Here is an 18,085-nt window from a genome sequence, read left to right on the forward strand (position 1 = left end):
AGGTAAAATTTAAGTTCGGGGAAACTGGCAGTTACCATGCTCATTGCATGTTATCTTTTGCATTTATAGTCATAGCTCATCTATGAGACCTGGTTAAGATTTCATTAGAGTGAAGCATTCTTGTACATCCCTCTCTGCTATAAATATGAATTGTGTGATTGCTGTACAATAGGAATTTTACTTTTGTTCTTTAATATTCATATGTGTTTTAAGGATTAAAAAAAAAATTAGTCCTATGAAGACACTTACAAATACCATCACATAATTAGAATCCAAGAGACAATGGTATCATTTTTATTCTTGGTAAATTAGGAGTAAGAATTCAAGTTCAAATATAGCCAACTTTGTACAAACAGTACTATGCCAGCCTATGCAATCAACTATAGCCAAATAATTGAGTTTAGCTTGTAACAGCTAATAGCATTTGTACTTGGAATTAGAGAACACAGAACTTGAAGTTGTGTGCTTAAAATGTACAACAAATAGGGCTGGAGAGATGGCTTAGTGGTTAAGTACTTGCCTGTGAAGCCTAAGGACCCCGGTTTGAGGCTCAGTTCCCCAGGTCCCACGTTAGCCAGATGCACAAGGGGGTGCATGTGTCTGGAGTTCATTTGCAGAGGCTGGAAGCCCTGGCATGCCCATTCTCTCTCTCTCTCCCTCTATCTGTCTTTCTCTCTGTGTCTGTTGCTCTCAAATAAATAAACATTTTTTTTAAATGTACAACAAATAATCATATTGGGCCTAAATTACTCCACTCCCTGAATTTAAACTGAAATTACTTGGTTCTATGTTATACAACACAGGAATTGTCATTTCATTTAGAATTAGTTTCTTGTAGGAATGTATATTTTCAAATTAATTTTACTCAGTTGTTTCATTGTATTATATCCTACTTAAATGTGGACTGTACATGAAATAAAATTCATGCTCCTTTATTAATTGACCTTGCATTTAGTTTAAATAACTCCAAAAGCACACACAGGTAATATATATATCTTAGAAAATAATACTGTATATTCCATTCAAACTTATTATATCGAGAATAGTAGTAGACAGTATTCTTGGTTTCATTTGGGATACAGATCTTATTTTTTATTATCATATAACAGAAATTAATTAAAGATCAAGTTGTCAAGTATTCCAAATCCTGAACAATGACTAATTTTTACCATTAATTAAAAATATTTACATTCTCTCTCCTAGGTTCTTCTCATGTCTATATTCAATTCCATGACTAGCCATCACTAACATAGCTCTGAATTTTTGGAGCCTTGTTAGGGGCTTATGTTGGTTTTCTTTGAATCCTCAAACACAAACAGGTCCCATTGAAAGGGTGTAGAGACACCAATTGAAATATTACATGCTCATACCAAGTTCCTATGTAAAGATAGATTTATGGTACTATCAATATTATTGGATTAAAAATAGGTCACTTTGTTATATATAACTCAATGTTTTAAGAATACACTTATCTCTCTCATGCTTCTTTTTCTCCCTGCCCCATTAAACAAATCTGAAACTGTACAGTAGCTCTGATCAGAAACATAAAAGCCATTCTTATGTTCTTTACTTATTGTTCTTTCCCAGATCAGTGGATTAGATACTGTAACTTGTATCTATTAAGTCTTAGAATTCTCTACCCCAAACCATTACACAAATTACTAACTAAAACTCCCTTCTTTTTCAATCAGAAATCCTCATACTACTCCTCAATACCACTCGTACATTCTACACACTGTAATAAGTTATAGTTCTAATTCTGCCATATCCTTGTTTAAAACAACGACAAAAATGAGTGAAGAAAAGGAAACTAAATAAGCTAATACCTAACATCACATCAGACTACTTAACAAAGTGAGTTTAAAATTCGACTATATATGTCACAGATCTAAGTTCTTCCATACCTTTGATCAAATCACTGCATTCAAGTTTTCTCTCATTGAAAAAAAAAAAGTGGTAGTAGGATTGAAGACTTGGCTCAGTTAGTATCAGTAAAAAGACCAGAATTTGATACCCAGAGCCCACATAATAATGTTAAGTGCATTGATAAAGCAATTCTAATCTTAACACTGGGGAAGCAGCATTAGGTGGAATACAGGAGTTCACAGGCCAGCCACTCTATCCTAATTGACAACTTTCAAGCCCAGAAGAAACCCTGTTTCAAAAAAGGATGACAAAATTTGAGAATGACACCTGGAATGTCTTCTGTCCTTCACAAAGGTGCCAACACACTGACATATGCATGCATACTTGCACATACCAAACCCCCTCACACATGTACAAAGAGTTGGATTAACAGCACTTCCTTATTACTAAAGTGAAGAATAGATGACATGGCACACAGCCTTTCTATTGATACTCTCAGTGTTAAGCTACATGCATTCCACTTTGTGTGTCCAAGGAAGTACTTTACATAGTTCATTAAGAATGTCAACAATTCTGTGAGGCATATATGGCCCTTAACTTTAAAATTCCCAAACTTATTTTTTTGTCAACCTGTTTTTGAAGTCAACTTGTTTCAGTTGTGTAAAAGAGGCCAGAGAAGCCTTTCTTTGTGATATTAAAGCCAGATAGTAAGTATGTGCAAATGAATGTCCCTAATGGTTAATGACAGACTGCTGATCTCACAACCCGTAACCTACAACTACATCATGAATATCGTAATTACACTAAGGATAGCCCTTAATGAAGTGGGGGCAGAGAGGAGGAAAATGATCATACCAACATATAATGTGTCCATACACAGTTTCTACTTAATACAAAAATGAGAGTTTTCAATAACAAAATAATATTTTTAGAATTGAGGAAAGTTTAGAGATTCAAGTTGAAAGAACTGGAGAAGTCCAGACTATAGATTACTTATAAAGTTGTTTTTTTTAATATCTTAATAGGATGTTTAGAAAAATGAGAAATTACTTAAGGAGGACTCAGAAAGAATTCCATGTTTGAAATCCTCTAAATGAAGGGTATAGACTAGATTATCTAGATGCAAAACCCAAATAACAAAAATCCAGTTAGAATACATAATGTTGATAGCAGACCAAATGAAAGATGATGCTTAGTTTGATACTAATAATAGCACACAATGGAGGAGAAAGAAATCTGAGAGATCAGAGACAGAGGACTGACACATTTCAGACTTGATTGTGTACCCCAGATAAGGAAAATATCAGGGAAGACTTGTATGTTTCTGAGACTTCTTGGTGTTAGGAGAGGCAGGAAGGAAGTAGGCATGATGAGGTCATAACCTTTTCTTTTGGAGCCCATAGAATTTAAGGACAAAGTAAAATAATGCACTTGACAGCCAATTTGGCAGTGTGTAATCCATGATAGCTCTTTGAAGTTATTTACTTTCATTCCATCTTTATTTTTCCAATGTTGTTTCAGTAATTAGGCAGCATAACTTTTAATAGAATCCTAGGTTTCTGCTTACCAGCCTAGTTCTTTGGTAATGGACGACTGATCTATAAACAAAGATGAAACACAGGGATTTAAAAGTGAATATTCACAATGTATCCTGGAATTGTTTACAAGCTGACAGCTATCCAAGTTATTTTTAGTCTATATTTAAAATGAATCATATGTTTCAAAATGACTGACAGAAGCACAGTTTTGTTTCTGAAGCCAATTCTTTTCCATCATTTTTGGACAACATTCAATGGTATAACAGACTTTCATGGTGTTTAAAAGCATCCATCCATGACAAAAAGCAATGCTAATAATCATAAAAAAATAGGTCCTGTTAACATCATTTTAAGAATTTCTCCTACTCCAGCAGTATATTTCATCTATAATCCCATCTGTTTGGGGGTTTGGTGAAGGAAAAATTATCTTGTATCAAACTGAGCAACACAATAAAGAGTGATTAATATAAATAGGAGAAATAGCATCCACAATAAATATGACTAGAAAGGGAAAAAAAACACACATAACTGAAATGACTCATGTGTGTCCTGCAGGAAAGAGTTGTTGCACCAGCCCATAATAGTCAATAATATTTATCTTTCTGGGGATAAGGGGAGTGCCTCCTCATTTCATCTGTAGTCCTAGTGGTAATCACATTCCTCCACATCATCAACTAGTTTTATGGATAAATTGGGAAGTTCACAAATTCTTTTTTTTTGAATGGTATCACTAGGATTTCACTTTTATGACATTAACTTACAGAAAAATCTCTTAAATAATAACAAATACATTGGGGTGGACTCTACTGCCCATACTCACATTAATACTATTATGTAAAATAATTAAGAACACCCAAGTTCTCAAATGTAACTTAAATTAAGAGAGAACTAATGACTGGCTATTTAAGTATTTATAAAACATGAATAATAATATGCCCGTAGTGAACATTTGCAACACAGAAAGAGTAGGGACTTTGTTTCCTTACTGCCTGACAACTGCACTTTCAACCATTCCTTTGTTGACATACAATCTCACTATGAATTATTCCTTTGCTGTCATACATTCATATTTGCTACTGTCTCCTTTTCTGCCACAACCTCATGGATCACTGTTTCCTTACTGTCATACAGTCATACTTGCAACTGTTCCTGGAAAGCAGCATAGGCCCATTAGTATTGGTTATATTAAATGATGCACAAGATTGAATTTTCTCTTTGAGGCTTTAAATTAAATTACTACGAATGACATTAATATTAACATATAATATTCATATGTTCAAATTCCTGTGAGATGTTCAATTATCTATTTCAACTTCAAGAGATGAACTGGAAAAAAGTCTTCTTTTCTTCATATTTCTCCTTCTCTCTTTTCTCCTACCTCCCCCCTCCTCTTTCTCTTCTTCCTTTTTTTTTTTTTTTTTTGTATTTGAGTTAGGGTCTTTCTCTGTAGTATGGCTGGCTTTGGACTTATGGAGTATCTCCATTCTCAGCTACCCAAATGCTGATGCTCTAGCTATGTGCCATCATGCCCAGGTATTTTAATAATATTTTGAATGTTCTTTTATAAATTTAATCTGATGTCAGTACTCCATTAAACATATGTAAGCATATTTGAAAAATATATACTCATGTACATGTATTGTTATATATTTAAGTTTGTCTTAGTGAAACAAATGGTTATAATTTTTAGATCTGAATGATTAATGGCACATAAATCTTTACATTGCCCAATAATAATGCGAGCTGGTTGCAAACCCATTCTTTCTTTGTTCAATCACTCAAGATCCACACGAATCATATAAACATGTCACACACACAATCTAGTTAAGAAAGGTGGTATATTGATTACATTTAAAATCTTTGCCAATCTTCTTCCTACGATGAACAATAATAAGTTTAGAAATAAATATGTGGGTTGGAGAAGATTCCTCAGTGGTTATGGTGTTCTCCTGCAAGGCCAAAGGACCCCCCTCAGTTTGATTCTCTAGGACCCACATAAGCCAGATGCACAAGAAGGCACATGTGTCTGGAATTAATTTGCAATGGCTAGAGGCTCTGGAGTGCCCATTCTCTCTCTCTCTCTCAAATAAACAAATAACATATATTTTAAAAAGAAATAAAAATATTGCATGTACACCATATATATGAATGCATATACATGTGTGCATGTGCAAATAAGGATATATAAGGTTGACTAACATAAACAAATTGTGTCAAGAGAATGGGGAAATAATTCACTTACTGATTCACATGCATGTGACTGCCATTTCTAAGTTTTTATATGCTCATTCATAAACACAAAAGTCAGTGGACTCTTTGTAACCCAGATGCCAAGGGCCATTATATTGTATGAAAGCTTAGAAAAATCATTCATATCAAGCCCCTTCTGAAGAACTTGATCAGTGACAAAAATGTAGTGATTTGGTGGAAATATAACATTAAAAAAAACTTATTAATAGCCGGGCATGGTGGTGCATGCCTTCACAGTACTCAGGAGGCAGAGGTAGGAATTACAATGAGTTCAAGGCCACCCTGAGATTACCTAGTGAATTCCAGGTCAGCCTGTGCTAGAGAGAAACTCTACCTTGAAAAACTGAAAAAAAAAAAAAAAAAAACAAAAACAACTACAAAAAAAAACTTATTAACAAGTCTAATTTTAGTTAAAGGATTTATCAGAAATGCTTGTTAATTTTAAGAGCTTTTTAAAAAAAAATAAATTTTATTTATTTAACTTGAGAGAGAAAGAAGCACAGGGAATGAGTATGGGTGTGCCATGGTCTCCAGCCAATGCCAACAAACAAGAGACACATGTGCCACCTTGTTCACATGGCTTTACATGGATTCTGGGGAATCAAACCTGAATCCTTTGGCTTTGGAGGCAAGTACCTTAATCACTGAGCAATCTCGCTATCCCTTAAGAATTTTATTCATGAAGGAATGTTGATTTTGCCAAAGAACTTTTCTGAATCTAGTGAAATAATCTTGTCATTCCTAACCAAAGTTTATTCATGTAGTGTATTACATTTATCAATTTTCATCTGTTGAACCACCCCTAAATCTCTGGGATAAAAATGACTTGATCAATATAGATGGTACTTTTGTTGTGTTCTTGGAATCAAGTTGCAAAAAATTCATATGAAGATGAACAAATTTCTACAAAACTGTTTTTAAAACATATTTTTATTTCATTTATTTATTTGACAGAGAAAGAGAGAGAGAGAGAGAGAGAGAGAGAGAAAATGGGAGTGTCAGGGCCTCTAGCCACTGCAAACAAACTCCAGACATGTGCACCCCCTTGTGCATCTGGCTTACATGGTTCCTGGGGAATTGAACCCGGATCCTTTGGCTTTGCAGGCAAACACCTTAACTGGTAAGCCATCCCTCCAGCCCCAATTTCTACAAAACTTTTGCATACATACAGAGTGTAGCAGGACAAAGGAACAAATTTGTTCCTCTTATCACTGGGGAAAATTTAAATTTAAGTCAATTTTACCCTAAATGTATATCGAAAAGCATAGGGAAATATACCCAAATAAAGTGTTTTATATTCTAATTTGAAGCCCCACCTAGGGTATTGAAAAATTCCCTAAATAAGATTTGATTGTCATAGCACAATAACCCTTTTACCAAAAACTTGTCAGTAAATACTACTAGGTTGTGTCTACTGATGCTTTTATATTTCTCTGAGACTTCTTTTTAATTAACACATCAAGATGATTCATCTACAAAAATATTTATGAAAACAAAACACAGACAACACTGATTCAGCAAGAAAATTCAATAAAGCATTCTAAATGAAGTAAATGCCATTTTATTAAATTCTATTCTGAGTTTCTAAATGGTGCCTAGAAAAAGGCAGTGACAAAATCTCTTGAATATTCCAATAGGTGCTCTCTGAGGCAAACAAAAATTTGAATCTTAACACACTTTGTGGCCATAAAATTTATTATTTACATATGCATTCTTTGCGTATAAACAAATATTATGTCAAAATTGTAAACTGTAAATCTCTCTCTTTCTCTCATCGTGTCTGTGTATATTAGGCCTGTGTGGAACATGTCAGAGGCTAGAGATTGACATAAGATTCTTCCACAATCACTTTTCCTTCTGTCTCAAGCACAGAGCTTGCTGATTTGGCTCATCAAGCTAGCCAGCTTCCCTAGGATCCCAAATAGCATTTCTCTGGTGTCAGAGATCAGAACTCCTGTCTTCAAATTGGCTATGAATGCTTTATTTTTCTGAGCACCCCCAAATGTAAATTTTTTTGTTTTCTTTTTTGTTTCTTTTTTTTAAGGTATGGGTCTTACTCTGGTCCAGGCTGACCTGGAATTCACTATGTAGTCACAGGGTGGCCTTGAACTCACAGTGATCCTCCTACCTCTGCTTCCCAAGTGCTGGGATTAAAGGTGTGCCACCATGCCCAGCTCCAAGATGTAAATTTTTTGATTAGTTTGGCTGGCAGGTAATCATAAGACTTTACTACAAGAAATTACCTTAAACAGAAAATTATTTGAATAAACCTTTCAAATTATAGTTATATCATCTTTATTCTTCAATTTATACTTCAAGCTATCTGATATGTCACAAAATTGTTTAGTTTATAACTATGAGGTAAAAGTATGTGATTTGGTTGGTACATGTTTGGATGGGTGAAATGATGTCATCTGTTCCCAAATGCCTCTGTTATTTAACTTTTAAAAAACAGAACAAAAGTAATATATATATATATATATATATATTGAAACAAAATAGAACAGAACACAAAATCCCAGACAGACCCAGACAGAAGCTGGAATGGACTCTGGAAAAATGACATCTATTGAACACTGTGGTGGTTTGAATAGATGCCCCCAACATATTCAGTTTTTTATTTATTTGTAGTTTGCATCTGCAGCCACTTGGCTGGAGGCAGTGTCACTGGGTGGATCTTAAGGTGTGGTGGTGGGTTTCAGATTTCAATCTAAAGATATGCAAAGTGTGCCTAGCTGGAGTACTTGAAGTGTGTTGTGGCTTTTGGCTTTTAGGCTTGTGCTTCTCTCTCTGGTTGACCCTGTGAAAGCAGGCCAGCTTCGTCTGCCATTATGGAACTTCCCCTGGATCAGTAAGCTTCAATAAATCCCTTCCTTCATAACTGTGCTTGGTCTGGAAGTTCATCTCAGTGAACCTGAAGCTGTCTGCTCCAAACACATAGCTGCAAAGCAAGGACTTTTCTTACCAGTGCTGTCATCATACACAACAGTGACGGTTTTCCACTTGAAAAACTGCACCAAGTCTAAGATGGCCCGGCTGAGGGAAGAGAAGTCAGGGTAGAGACTGACATAGAAGGAATCCTTGTTGTCGGACACCTGGTGCTTCCAGCGGGTCTGGATGTGGGGGACGCCCAGAGCATTGCAGATGGACTGGACTGCATTGGCAGAGGAGCTATGTGAAGGTCCAAAGATGGCAGCCACCCCGAGAGATAGCTGGTCGCAGGCTGAGGAGGAGAAAGATGTCTGTTAATCATGGAAGAGAAGTTGCCATGTGCCCAAGATGCAAAATTTTTTCTAACCCCAAAGACTAAATTCTTTAATGTAATAACTACATTTTAATTTCACTTTTACTTTCTGACTGGAAGTTTTCAGAATGTTACAGAATAACGAATGCATCCAGGCAGCTGGGACTTAAACTTCAAATAATACTGTAAATAATATCAGGGACAAGAGAAAAGAAAGGGATTTATTTTTCATTTAAATAGGGAAGCGTTCATTGAGCAATAGTTCTTATTAGGAACATGAAATAGTTTCTCAAACTCACTGATTATCCTTCAAAAGTCATAGGCTTCATATTCCCCATATCTACAACTAAACATAGGTAAAGATATGCACATATCTGATAGTCAAATTAGATGTACAAACACCCATGTATATCCTGTTAGGGCTAGTTTCAAATGAACCAATAATACTGAGTGGGAATAGCACCAAAATCATGTAAGTATTCAATCTTCTCTATATTGTGGCTTTTGGATGCTATATAAATTTTACATTAGTCATAAATATTTTTAAAGGTAGCATTTATTTGTGGGAATTTTATTATCATGACTACTAATTACATCAATTATTTGAGGTATAAAGAAAGTAGAGGGTATTCATGTTGAAATGCAATCTATATGGACCTCACATTCAATAAGGTACATAAATCAATTGATGAGTTTGGGCCTAGAAAGTGAATAATTATTGGAAACAGGAATATTATCTATTTATATATCTACATATCATAAAGTAGTGGTATGAAAAATACACTTAACTTGGATTAAGGGAAAATTAGGATAAATATGAAACAACCCTGTATTTAACACAAGTTTCTTAAAAGAAAATTTCTAAAGGAAAGAAAGAAATGCCCCAAGATGAAATAAATGGTTTGCTTCTAGTGGTAAATAATTAGATAAAACTGAGAAGCAATTTTGTAATTGGGAAATAGACATTAATTGATTATTCAGCTTCATCTCTTCCCAATGAATAGTTCATTAAATTTTTTGGCATTTTTGGTTTCCAAACAAAATGTGTGATAGATAATATTTCAAAGCATAGATAAGTAAATTTTAGATAAAGAGCATTTGTTTGCTTAAAATTTATTAAACAATCTAATATGCTCTAAAGAAACAGATTTTGTATATATAGATTCTGATTTACTAAATAATGATCAGAATGCTCATTCAGTTAGGCTGGAGCCTGAAAATTCCATCCCATATAGGATGTTAATGGACATGCTTTAGACAAAGGACCATCCTTTACCAGATTTTTCACAAATCACAATTGGAAAGAAGCTCAAATTATAGTAAGGAGCTCCTCAGATTATTCTGATATATTGAAAATATTAGAGAATTCTTTTATTTTTATTTAATTAATTATTTTTTCTACTTATTTTGGGAGTAGGTCTCTGCTACCCAGTTTCCCCCTTGCAGGTGACACCCCTGCCTCAGCTCACAGAGTAGTTGGAAATAGTGTCTACCATTATATCTTGATAAACAAATACATTAAAAATTACTGCATGATTTAAATAATAATTCAGTTCTAATATAAAGTATTCGATATAATATAAATATAAAGTATTCAATAATTGAGTGAGGCAGTATCACCCATAAGGCAAAAAAAAAAAAAGAAAAAGAAAGGGCTGGAGAGATGGCTTAGCGGTTAAGCGCTTGCCTGTGAAGCCTAAGGACCCCGGTTCGAGGCTCGGTTCCCCAGGTCCCACGTTAGCCAGATGCACAAGGGGGTGCACGCGTCTGGAGTTCGTTTGCAGAGGCTGGAAGCCCTGGCGCGCCCATTCTCTCTCTCTCCCTCTATCTGTCTTTCTCTCTGTGTCTGTCGCTCTCAAATAAATAAATAAATAATTTAAAAAAAAAAAAAAAAAGAAAAAGAAAAAAAAAATCTCAAATTTAACATATAATTGTAATTATTTTCTTGTTTTAGAAAAATATTTTAAAATTTAAATCCAGGGCTGGAGAGATGGCTTAGTGGTTAAGGACCCCGGTTCGAGGCTCGGTTCCCCAGGTCCCACGTTAGCCAGATTCACAAGGAGGCGCACGCATCTGGAGTTCGTTTGCAGTGGCTGGAAGCCCTGGCGTGCCCATTCTCTCTCTCTGCCTCTATCTGTCTTTCTCTCTGTGTCTGTCCCTCTCAAATAAATAAATAAATAAATTAAAAAAAAAATTAAATCCATATTGATTGGTATTTTATAATTAATCATTAGTATTATGATCTTTGTGTACATTAATTAAGACCCTACAATATTCATAAGCTATTTTATATCTCTCCATTTGCATATTTCTATGTACTCTAAGAAGTAATAGTTCAAAAAACATAATCCAAATATGACATTTATTCTTTTAACATGTTAGGAAGAAAGTCACTCATATACCAATTTGAGCTTTTGCTGGCTTCAGGCCAAAATAAGTCAATAGATTTGATTCCAAAGCGTGTTTTAATAGCATTAAAGCTTCCAAATCTCTTATAACATTTTGACAACCAAGTGACTTTATCACCCAAGAATTTCTGCTAGGATATTCACCCACAGTAGTCTATTTGTTTTCAGGACATTCTAGTCTATGTTTTCACCCTTTCCCTTTGAAGTCACCACTAAGAAATCTATTAATATTTCACCTATTGCACTCATTGCACATGCTTCTATGTGGATGCTTCTTCCTAATGAAAATAACCATGAACTATGTCACTAATCAAATGCACTTGACTTGCAATTAATGCCTTATTTTACATTTTCAATGCCAAATGTAGCCTTTCAGAGTCAACTTTAACCTTTTGCTCAGACTTCTAAACCTTTCATCACCCTGACATGATTCCAAAATGTGGAAACTGATTTGTATTCATGAAGGTATGAATTCTAAAAGCAGAGAGAATATGGCTTTGATAAACACAAGTTAGCTGCTGTGAAAAGAACACTTTCATCTTAAGCAATATTGTATCTTATCAGTTGCTATTAATATTAAAGAGCTTAGAAGAAATATTCACCAACTTAGAATTACAAATAATTATATATATTTCCAGTAATGTAAGGCAGCTGGTAAAAAAAAAAAAATAGAATTACAGAAAGGCAAATACTCTTTTAAGTATAAAATGACAAAAAAAAAATACAGGAGCCCACTCTCTGAGAAAATCCACATTATAAAAATTAACCTTAGGGCTGGAGAGGTGGCATAGCAGTTAAGGTGCTTGCCTGCAAAGTCTAAAGACCCAGGTTTGATTCCCTAGGACCCATGTAAGCCAAATGCAAAGATGGTACATGTGTGTGGAATTTGTTTGCAGTGGCTGGAGGCCCATTCTCTCTCTCTCTCAAATAAATAAATAACATTTATTTTTAAAATTAATTTTATTGCATAAAGGATAACTATACAAACAGCAGGAGTCCCTTATAGTATAACCTACATATATAAAAAGATCAAGTACATAAGATTATGGAAACAATGCTCAAATGGACTCATTGGTAAAACTTATTTTGATTCAAATTTCCATGAATAATGGTTCTTTATTATTTTTTTTGTACTCAAATATTACATTTACATTTTACAAAAATACTTATTACTTTTATAATTTAAAATAGCTGCATGTCATAAATAATGTGCCTAAATTTTATTTATTTATATCACACAGTTTTATATTGTCATTTACTTTCTATTATACACAGACATATGGATATATAGACATATGGATATCCATGGAGTATACATAGAAATAAATATTGTTCAAAATCCTATAATAAATATCCAAGATTAGAATGACTTTTTAAAATCAACTGGAAACAGAAATTTCAAGTTAGTCAGTACAGTTATACTTCAGTAAGAAATTAGTGGGATTAAAACACAAGCAGACTAAAATTTAAGAGTTCACTGATATGTTATGTATTGTGCTGAGTTTTTAAATATAGACATATTTAAGAACAAGGCAAGAGGATTAATAGAGAAAACAATTGATAAGAAATTTAACTGGATCCATGTTATACATAGATTCATTTTTAATTTTTATTAGCATTTTCCATGATACATAGATTTTTTTTACATGAGATAGCTACATCCCTACCTTCTTAATACATATTTAACTGCATATAGAATTAAGAAATCTCTTAAGAATATGTGAATTTATATAAACATAATGTCATGCAGCTATCAGTTACCTTTTTTTGATGCTTCAAAGCTGTCATAGAGGTTGATCTTCTGGGTATCATAAGTTAGGGTGGTGTTGGGCAACAAGGTTCTGTTTCTGTTGATTGTGTTCACAGCAAATCTAAATGCAAGTTCTTCAGCTCCCATAGGGCCAGATTCCACATATTCAAAAATACCACCTGGTAAGACAAAAGAGAACAATCACAAATCTCAATATACAGAGAAAAAGTCTGAAATTTTTATATATTATATATATAAATAATGATAAATAAATAATAATAAATATAAATAATATACATATAAATAAATAATATAAATAATAAATATATAAATCTACATATTATATATTTTATATATGCATATGTGCATTTGTACGTGTATGATAAGATTAAGTATATGGCTTGTGCTTAATTTTTTCTACAAGCTGTAGTGTATTTCCTTTCATATAAATTCATACTTAAGTTTGCTTTGGCATTTCTGCAAAAATACAAAATTAATTCAAAATTAATTATGATTTTTTTCTTCTAGAACTAATAAAGACTTTTCATCTCACTACCTTACAGATACTTGTTCAGTAATGTTTATTGTCGCTGTATTCACAATAGCTAGAAAATGGGACCAGCCTAGATGTCTTTCATCTGATAAGTGGACAATGAAGATATGGCACATTTACATGATGGAGTTCTACTCAGTGGTAAAGAAAAATGAAGTTATGAAATTTGCTGGAAATGGATGGATCTTGAAAGCATTATACTAAGTGAGGTAAACCAGGCCCAGAAAGCAAAACATCACATGTTCTCTTGCATATGTGGATACTAGCTACAAATGACTTCTGTTTGAGTAGGAAGAAAACTCAGTAGCATAAGCCAGTAAGCTAGAAAGGAGATATAAAGGGAATAGAAAGGGAGGGGTGGGGAGGACTTAATAGGATGGTTTTGTATATATTTAAGTAGAACAACAGATTAATGGGAGTAAAAAGGCCTAAATGAGGTCAGGGGAAGAGATTGAATTAAGGAAAGATGGAGGGAAGACTAATCAAAATCTAAGAGGATACAAATAAGTCATATGGAAACCTACTATTTTGGACAATGGAACCCAGGAGCCATAGATTGTTACTAGAAAATGTTCAGTGCCAGGGATGTGATGCCTTCCACTGAGTTGTCCAGGGAGGTCCCTGATGCCACCAAAACATTACAGGCTATTGCTGAAGCCTTTGGTTTCCCACCAGGAATAGATGGGAAAGCCCTATTGCTGAAGATTCCACATACTTGGGCTGCAAGGTCACTGAGAAATCCTGCTGGAACTGAGCCGAAAACCTTTTCCATGTAGACCAGATGACAGAATGCTGGAAAAAGCCATGCTGCATGCAGTTCAATGGGAGAGAGAGAGAAATCACCAAGGAAGATACCTAACAGTGGATACTGCAAGCCTTATATTTGGTCAGTCAGGCCAAATGAGCCAACAGGTGCCATAGTAGCACATCTATTATGGGAGAAACCCACTGCCCTCTAATTCAACTGGAGACCTGCTCCATGGGTAATACATCCCTGAAACTTAAAACTTACAACAGGAGTAGTCATGAGCCCTAGGGGTGTAATGTCTGCTGGTGTCTGGCTAAATATATACACCATGCTTACCAAACTGCCCAGCATGCACTTCTCTTTATGTTCATACTCATATATTAATACTACTCTAACTTTTGGTTAGAGAAACTTCTCTTTTCAGATGGCAGTGACCTTGGAATGACTCAGAAGGCATAATGGTTCTAAGAAAAAGTGACAGAGTACTCAACACTGAAAAAATCTCAATCACACCTTCCAAGTGTTAGGGTCCATTGCAGAAGTAGTGACAGAAAGAATGTAAGAGCCAAAGGAAGGGTGGGGCTCCTTACAGCGTGCTCCTCCAGACACAAAATGGCCTTGATATCCATGACCTCACAGTACCTGACACTACCTACATAAGATCATCATTATAGGACGAAAAGATTGTGACATCAAAATAAAAGAGAGACTGATTGAGAGAGGAAGGGGATATGATGGAAAGTGGAGTTTCAAAGGAGAAAGTGGGAGGAGAGAGGGAATTACTATGGGATATAGTTTACAATCATGGATGTTGAGAAAAATGAAAAAAAATATTTAGGGCTGAGATGCATAAGCATACAAACACATACACATATACATTCTTTTTTTTTGTTTGTTTTTGTTTTTCGAGGCAGGGTCTCACTCTGGTCCAGGCAGACCTGGAATTAACTCTGTAGTCTCAGAGTGGCCTTGAACTCATAGCGATCCTCCTACCTCTGCCTCCCGAGTGCTGGGATTAAAGGCGTGCGCCACCACGCCCGGCTCACATATACATTCTTAAGAGCTGAAATTTATTTGTTCAAAGTTTATATTCTAATAAAGAATTGTCAATAGTGCATAACGATATAAACTGTACTGCTAAACAGTGGGGAATTTAAATTAAAATTGTCTCCTTTTACTCAGAAGGCAAAACTCAGCCCAAAGATTATACTTTTTTGTTAAAAATACAAAATTCTTTCACATCCCAGTATCTTACCCATAAGAAATGAGAATAAAGTGGCACTTATTTATTTTTTTTTCTCTAAACTGCTTTCCAGAAGACATAACATCCATTACTTACTTCTTTTTTTTAAATTTTCTTTGTTTATTTATTTGAGAGTAACAGCCAGAGAGATAAAGAGGCAGAGAGAGAGAGAGAGAGAGAGAGAGAGAGAGAGGAGAGTGGGTGCGCCAGAGCTTCTAGCCACTGCAAAAGAACTCCAGATGCGTGTGCCCCCTTGTGCATCTGGCTAACGTGGGTCCTGGGAATCGAGCCTTGAACCGGGGTCCTTAGGCTTCACAGGCAAGCGCTTAACCACTAAGCCATTTCTCCAGCCCATTACTTACTTCTTCAAAACAGCAAAATTCCTCTATCAAAGGAAAGCAAAAAAATTGACCAAAACATGTGAAGTGTAGGGTTGGTAGATGGGTCAGTAGTTAAGAGGATATTCCCCTTCAGCACGAAATTCTTTAAGACCACCAAGTTCAACTACCTGGAATCCACATAGAAAGCTGGACATAACCTCTCATGATTTTAATGCCAATTTTTGGGGTGGCAGAGTTTGGGGAGGCCTGAGATATTGCTGGGTCTTGCTGACTGATAAGTCTATGTTGAGAGACCCTCTCTTAAGGAAATAAGTTGATAAGGTTGCTGAGCAATAAAAAGACACCAGAAGGTGTTCACTGGTCTTCTAATGCATGTGCCTGAGGCAAACATCTGCACATACATGTGTACCAGACATCACACACACACACACACACACACACACACACAAAGAGATGGTAGTTTAAAAAAAATGAAACATGTCCTGTTAATTTGTCACCTTCAAAAGTAATGTCCTTCCTCACTCTTTTTATTCTTCTCCCTGATCTTCCTTTCTGATATTGTTGCTCTCTGTAGCCTAGATATCTGGCCTTGAAAAAAATCCCTTTTTTATTGTTGGTTGGTAAAGGGAAAGAAAGTGGACTGTGTTATGTAAAAAACTCTGTCTGAGCTCTATGAACTTAGAAACCAGAACACTAAAAAGGAAGAATATTTGTCTCCTCTATTTTAATTTCTAAACCATGTAGTGTCAGCACAATCATACACAAATTAAACTACTGTGCATAAACCAGTTCCTCATCCCAGTGAATCATACCACATCCAAGGTTTTTGACACCTGTACGCCACTCTGCAATGCAGTTAGCAAACTACCTATTCAAGTTTTTGTAAGATGTCATGATATTGTAAAGATTTCTATGATTATGCAGAATGAGAACTCAGAAAAGGCCACAGTATTAAAAAAAAAAAAAAAAAAAACTATGTTGAGGAAGTAAGGAAAGCTTTAATTTGGTGCAATAATTGTTTTCCTTATTCTTTACCCAATTTCAGGGTGAGATGGGTAACTTAAGTGATCAATTTGGGAAATACAAAAATACCCTTTAAAATGGCAGATGATTTATGTTGAGAATATTAAGAAGTTTACATGTTCAATAGGTATTCAGAACCAAGCTACATGTCATGTAAGTGTGGCAGGCATCAGTGGTGTGAGCATGGGTTCAGAGGCCAGACTGAGCTCACATTTTCAGTCTTTACTTGCTCTTATGCCCATTTGAGCACTTGATTTCTACCTCAATATAAGATTATTTATCTATTTTAGGAAAAGTCTGATCAGAGAGACTAATAAATGGAGGTTTTTTTTTTAATTTATTTATTTATTTGAGAGCGACAGACAGAGAAAGACAGATAGAGGGAGAGAGAGAGAATGGGCACGCCAGGGATTCCAGCCTCTGCAAACGAACTCCAGATGCGTGCGCCCCCTTGTGCATCTGGCTAACGTGGGACCTGGGGAACCGAGCCTCGAACCAGGGTCCTTAGGCTTCACAGGCAAGCGCTTAACCGCTAAGCCATCTCTCCAGCCCTGGAGTTGTTTTTTAAGGATAAATGTTCTCTCATAAAAAGCACCCAGAAGAATTGTCACCAAGTTAACAGTCCATGAATATGAGATGTCACCAAATCTTCAAAGCAATTTCAGGCAGTAGTACTTAACAAGAATGAATTCCATGGCAAAACATCACAGAGCTACAAGTCATGGAGTGCCTCATGTGAAATTTTAAAAATCAGCAGCTTGCTCCAAAAATTTACTTGGACAAAATACACAAAATTTCCTACAATGTGAGATATGATGACACCATAAAATGTAATTCGAAGTGTAAGATTTTATACAAAAAGTTTTGTAATTATAAATTTATTAGGAATAACAGTCATTTAATTGACAAATATAATTCTGAAGTATTTTTATCAAAATATGAATTGTCTATAGTTCTCAGTTCAGAATTGTAATTTCAATGTGATATCAGATAGAAATGTTCAATATTAGTGATAGTGACTTAAAGTTTTCTTGTCATTTACTAATAATTTCAATTCATTCTTAAGGTTACATATTTATCACTGCTTTAAAGATTTAAAGGAATCTTTGAAATTTCTTAGC

At 34.9% G+C, this 18,085-nt stretch overlaps 1 protein-coding gene across 5 annotated transcripts in view; it reads right to left on the reverse strand.

The window, feature by feature from the left end:
• Grik2 (glutamate ionotropic receptor kainate type subunit 2) overlaps positions 1–18,085 on the reverse strand; it is a 744,982-nt gene that overhangs the window by 490,944 nt on the left and 235,953 nt on the right. For all 5 annotated transcript variants that reach the window (XM_004660601.2, XM_045155009.1, XM_045155007.1 and 2 more), the window contains 2 exons: positions 13,068–13,235; positions 8,620–8,877 (listed from right to left, as the gene is read on the reverse strand). In XM_004660601.2, coding sequence (XP_004660658.1) covers positions 8,620–8,877; positions 13,068–13,235 — 426 coding nt within the window. The remainder of the gene's footprint in view (positions 1–8,619; positions 8,878–13,067; positions 13,236–18,085) is intronic.

Source organism: Jaculus jaculus, chromosome 7 (assembly GCF_020740685.1).
Source record: "Jaculus jaculus isolate mJacJac1 chromosome 7, mJacJac1.mat.Y.cur, whole genome shotgun sequence".
NCBI classification, from domain to species: domain Eukaryota; kingdom Metazoa; phylum Chordata; class Mammalia; order Rodentia; family Dipodidae; genus Jaculus; species Jaculus jaculus.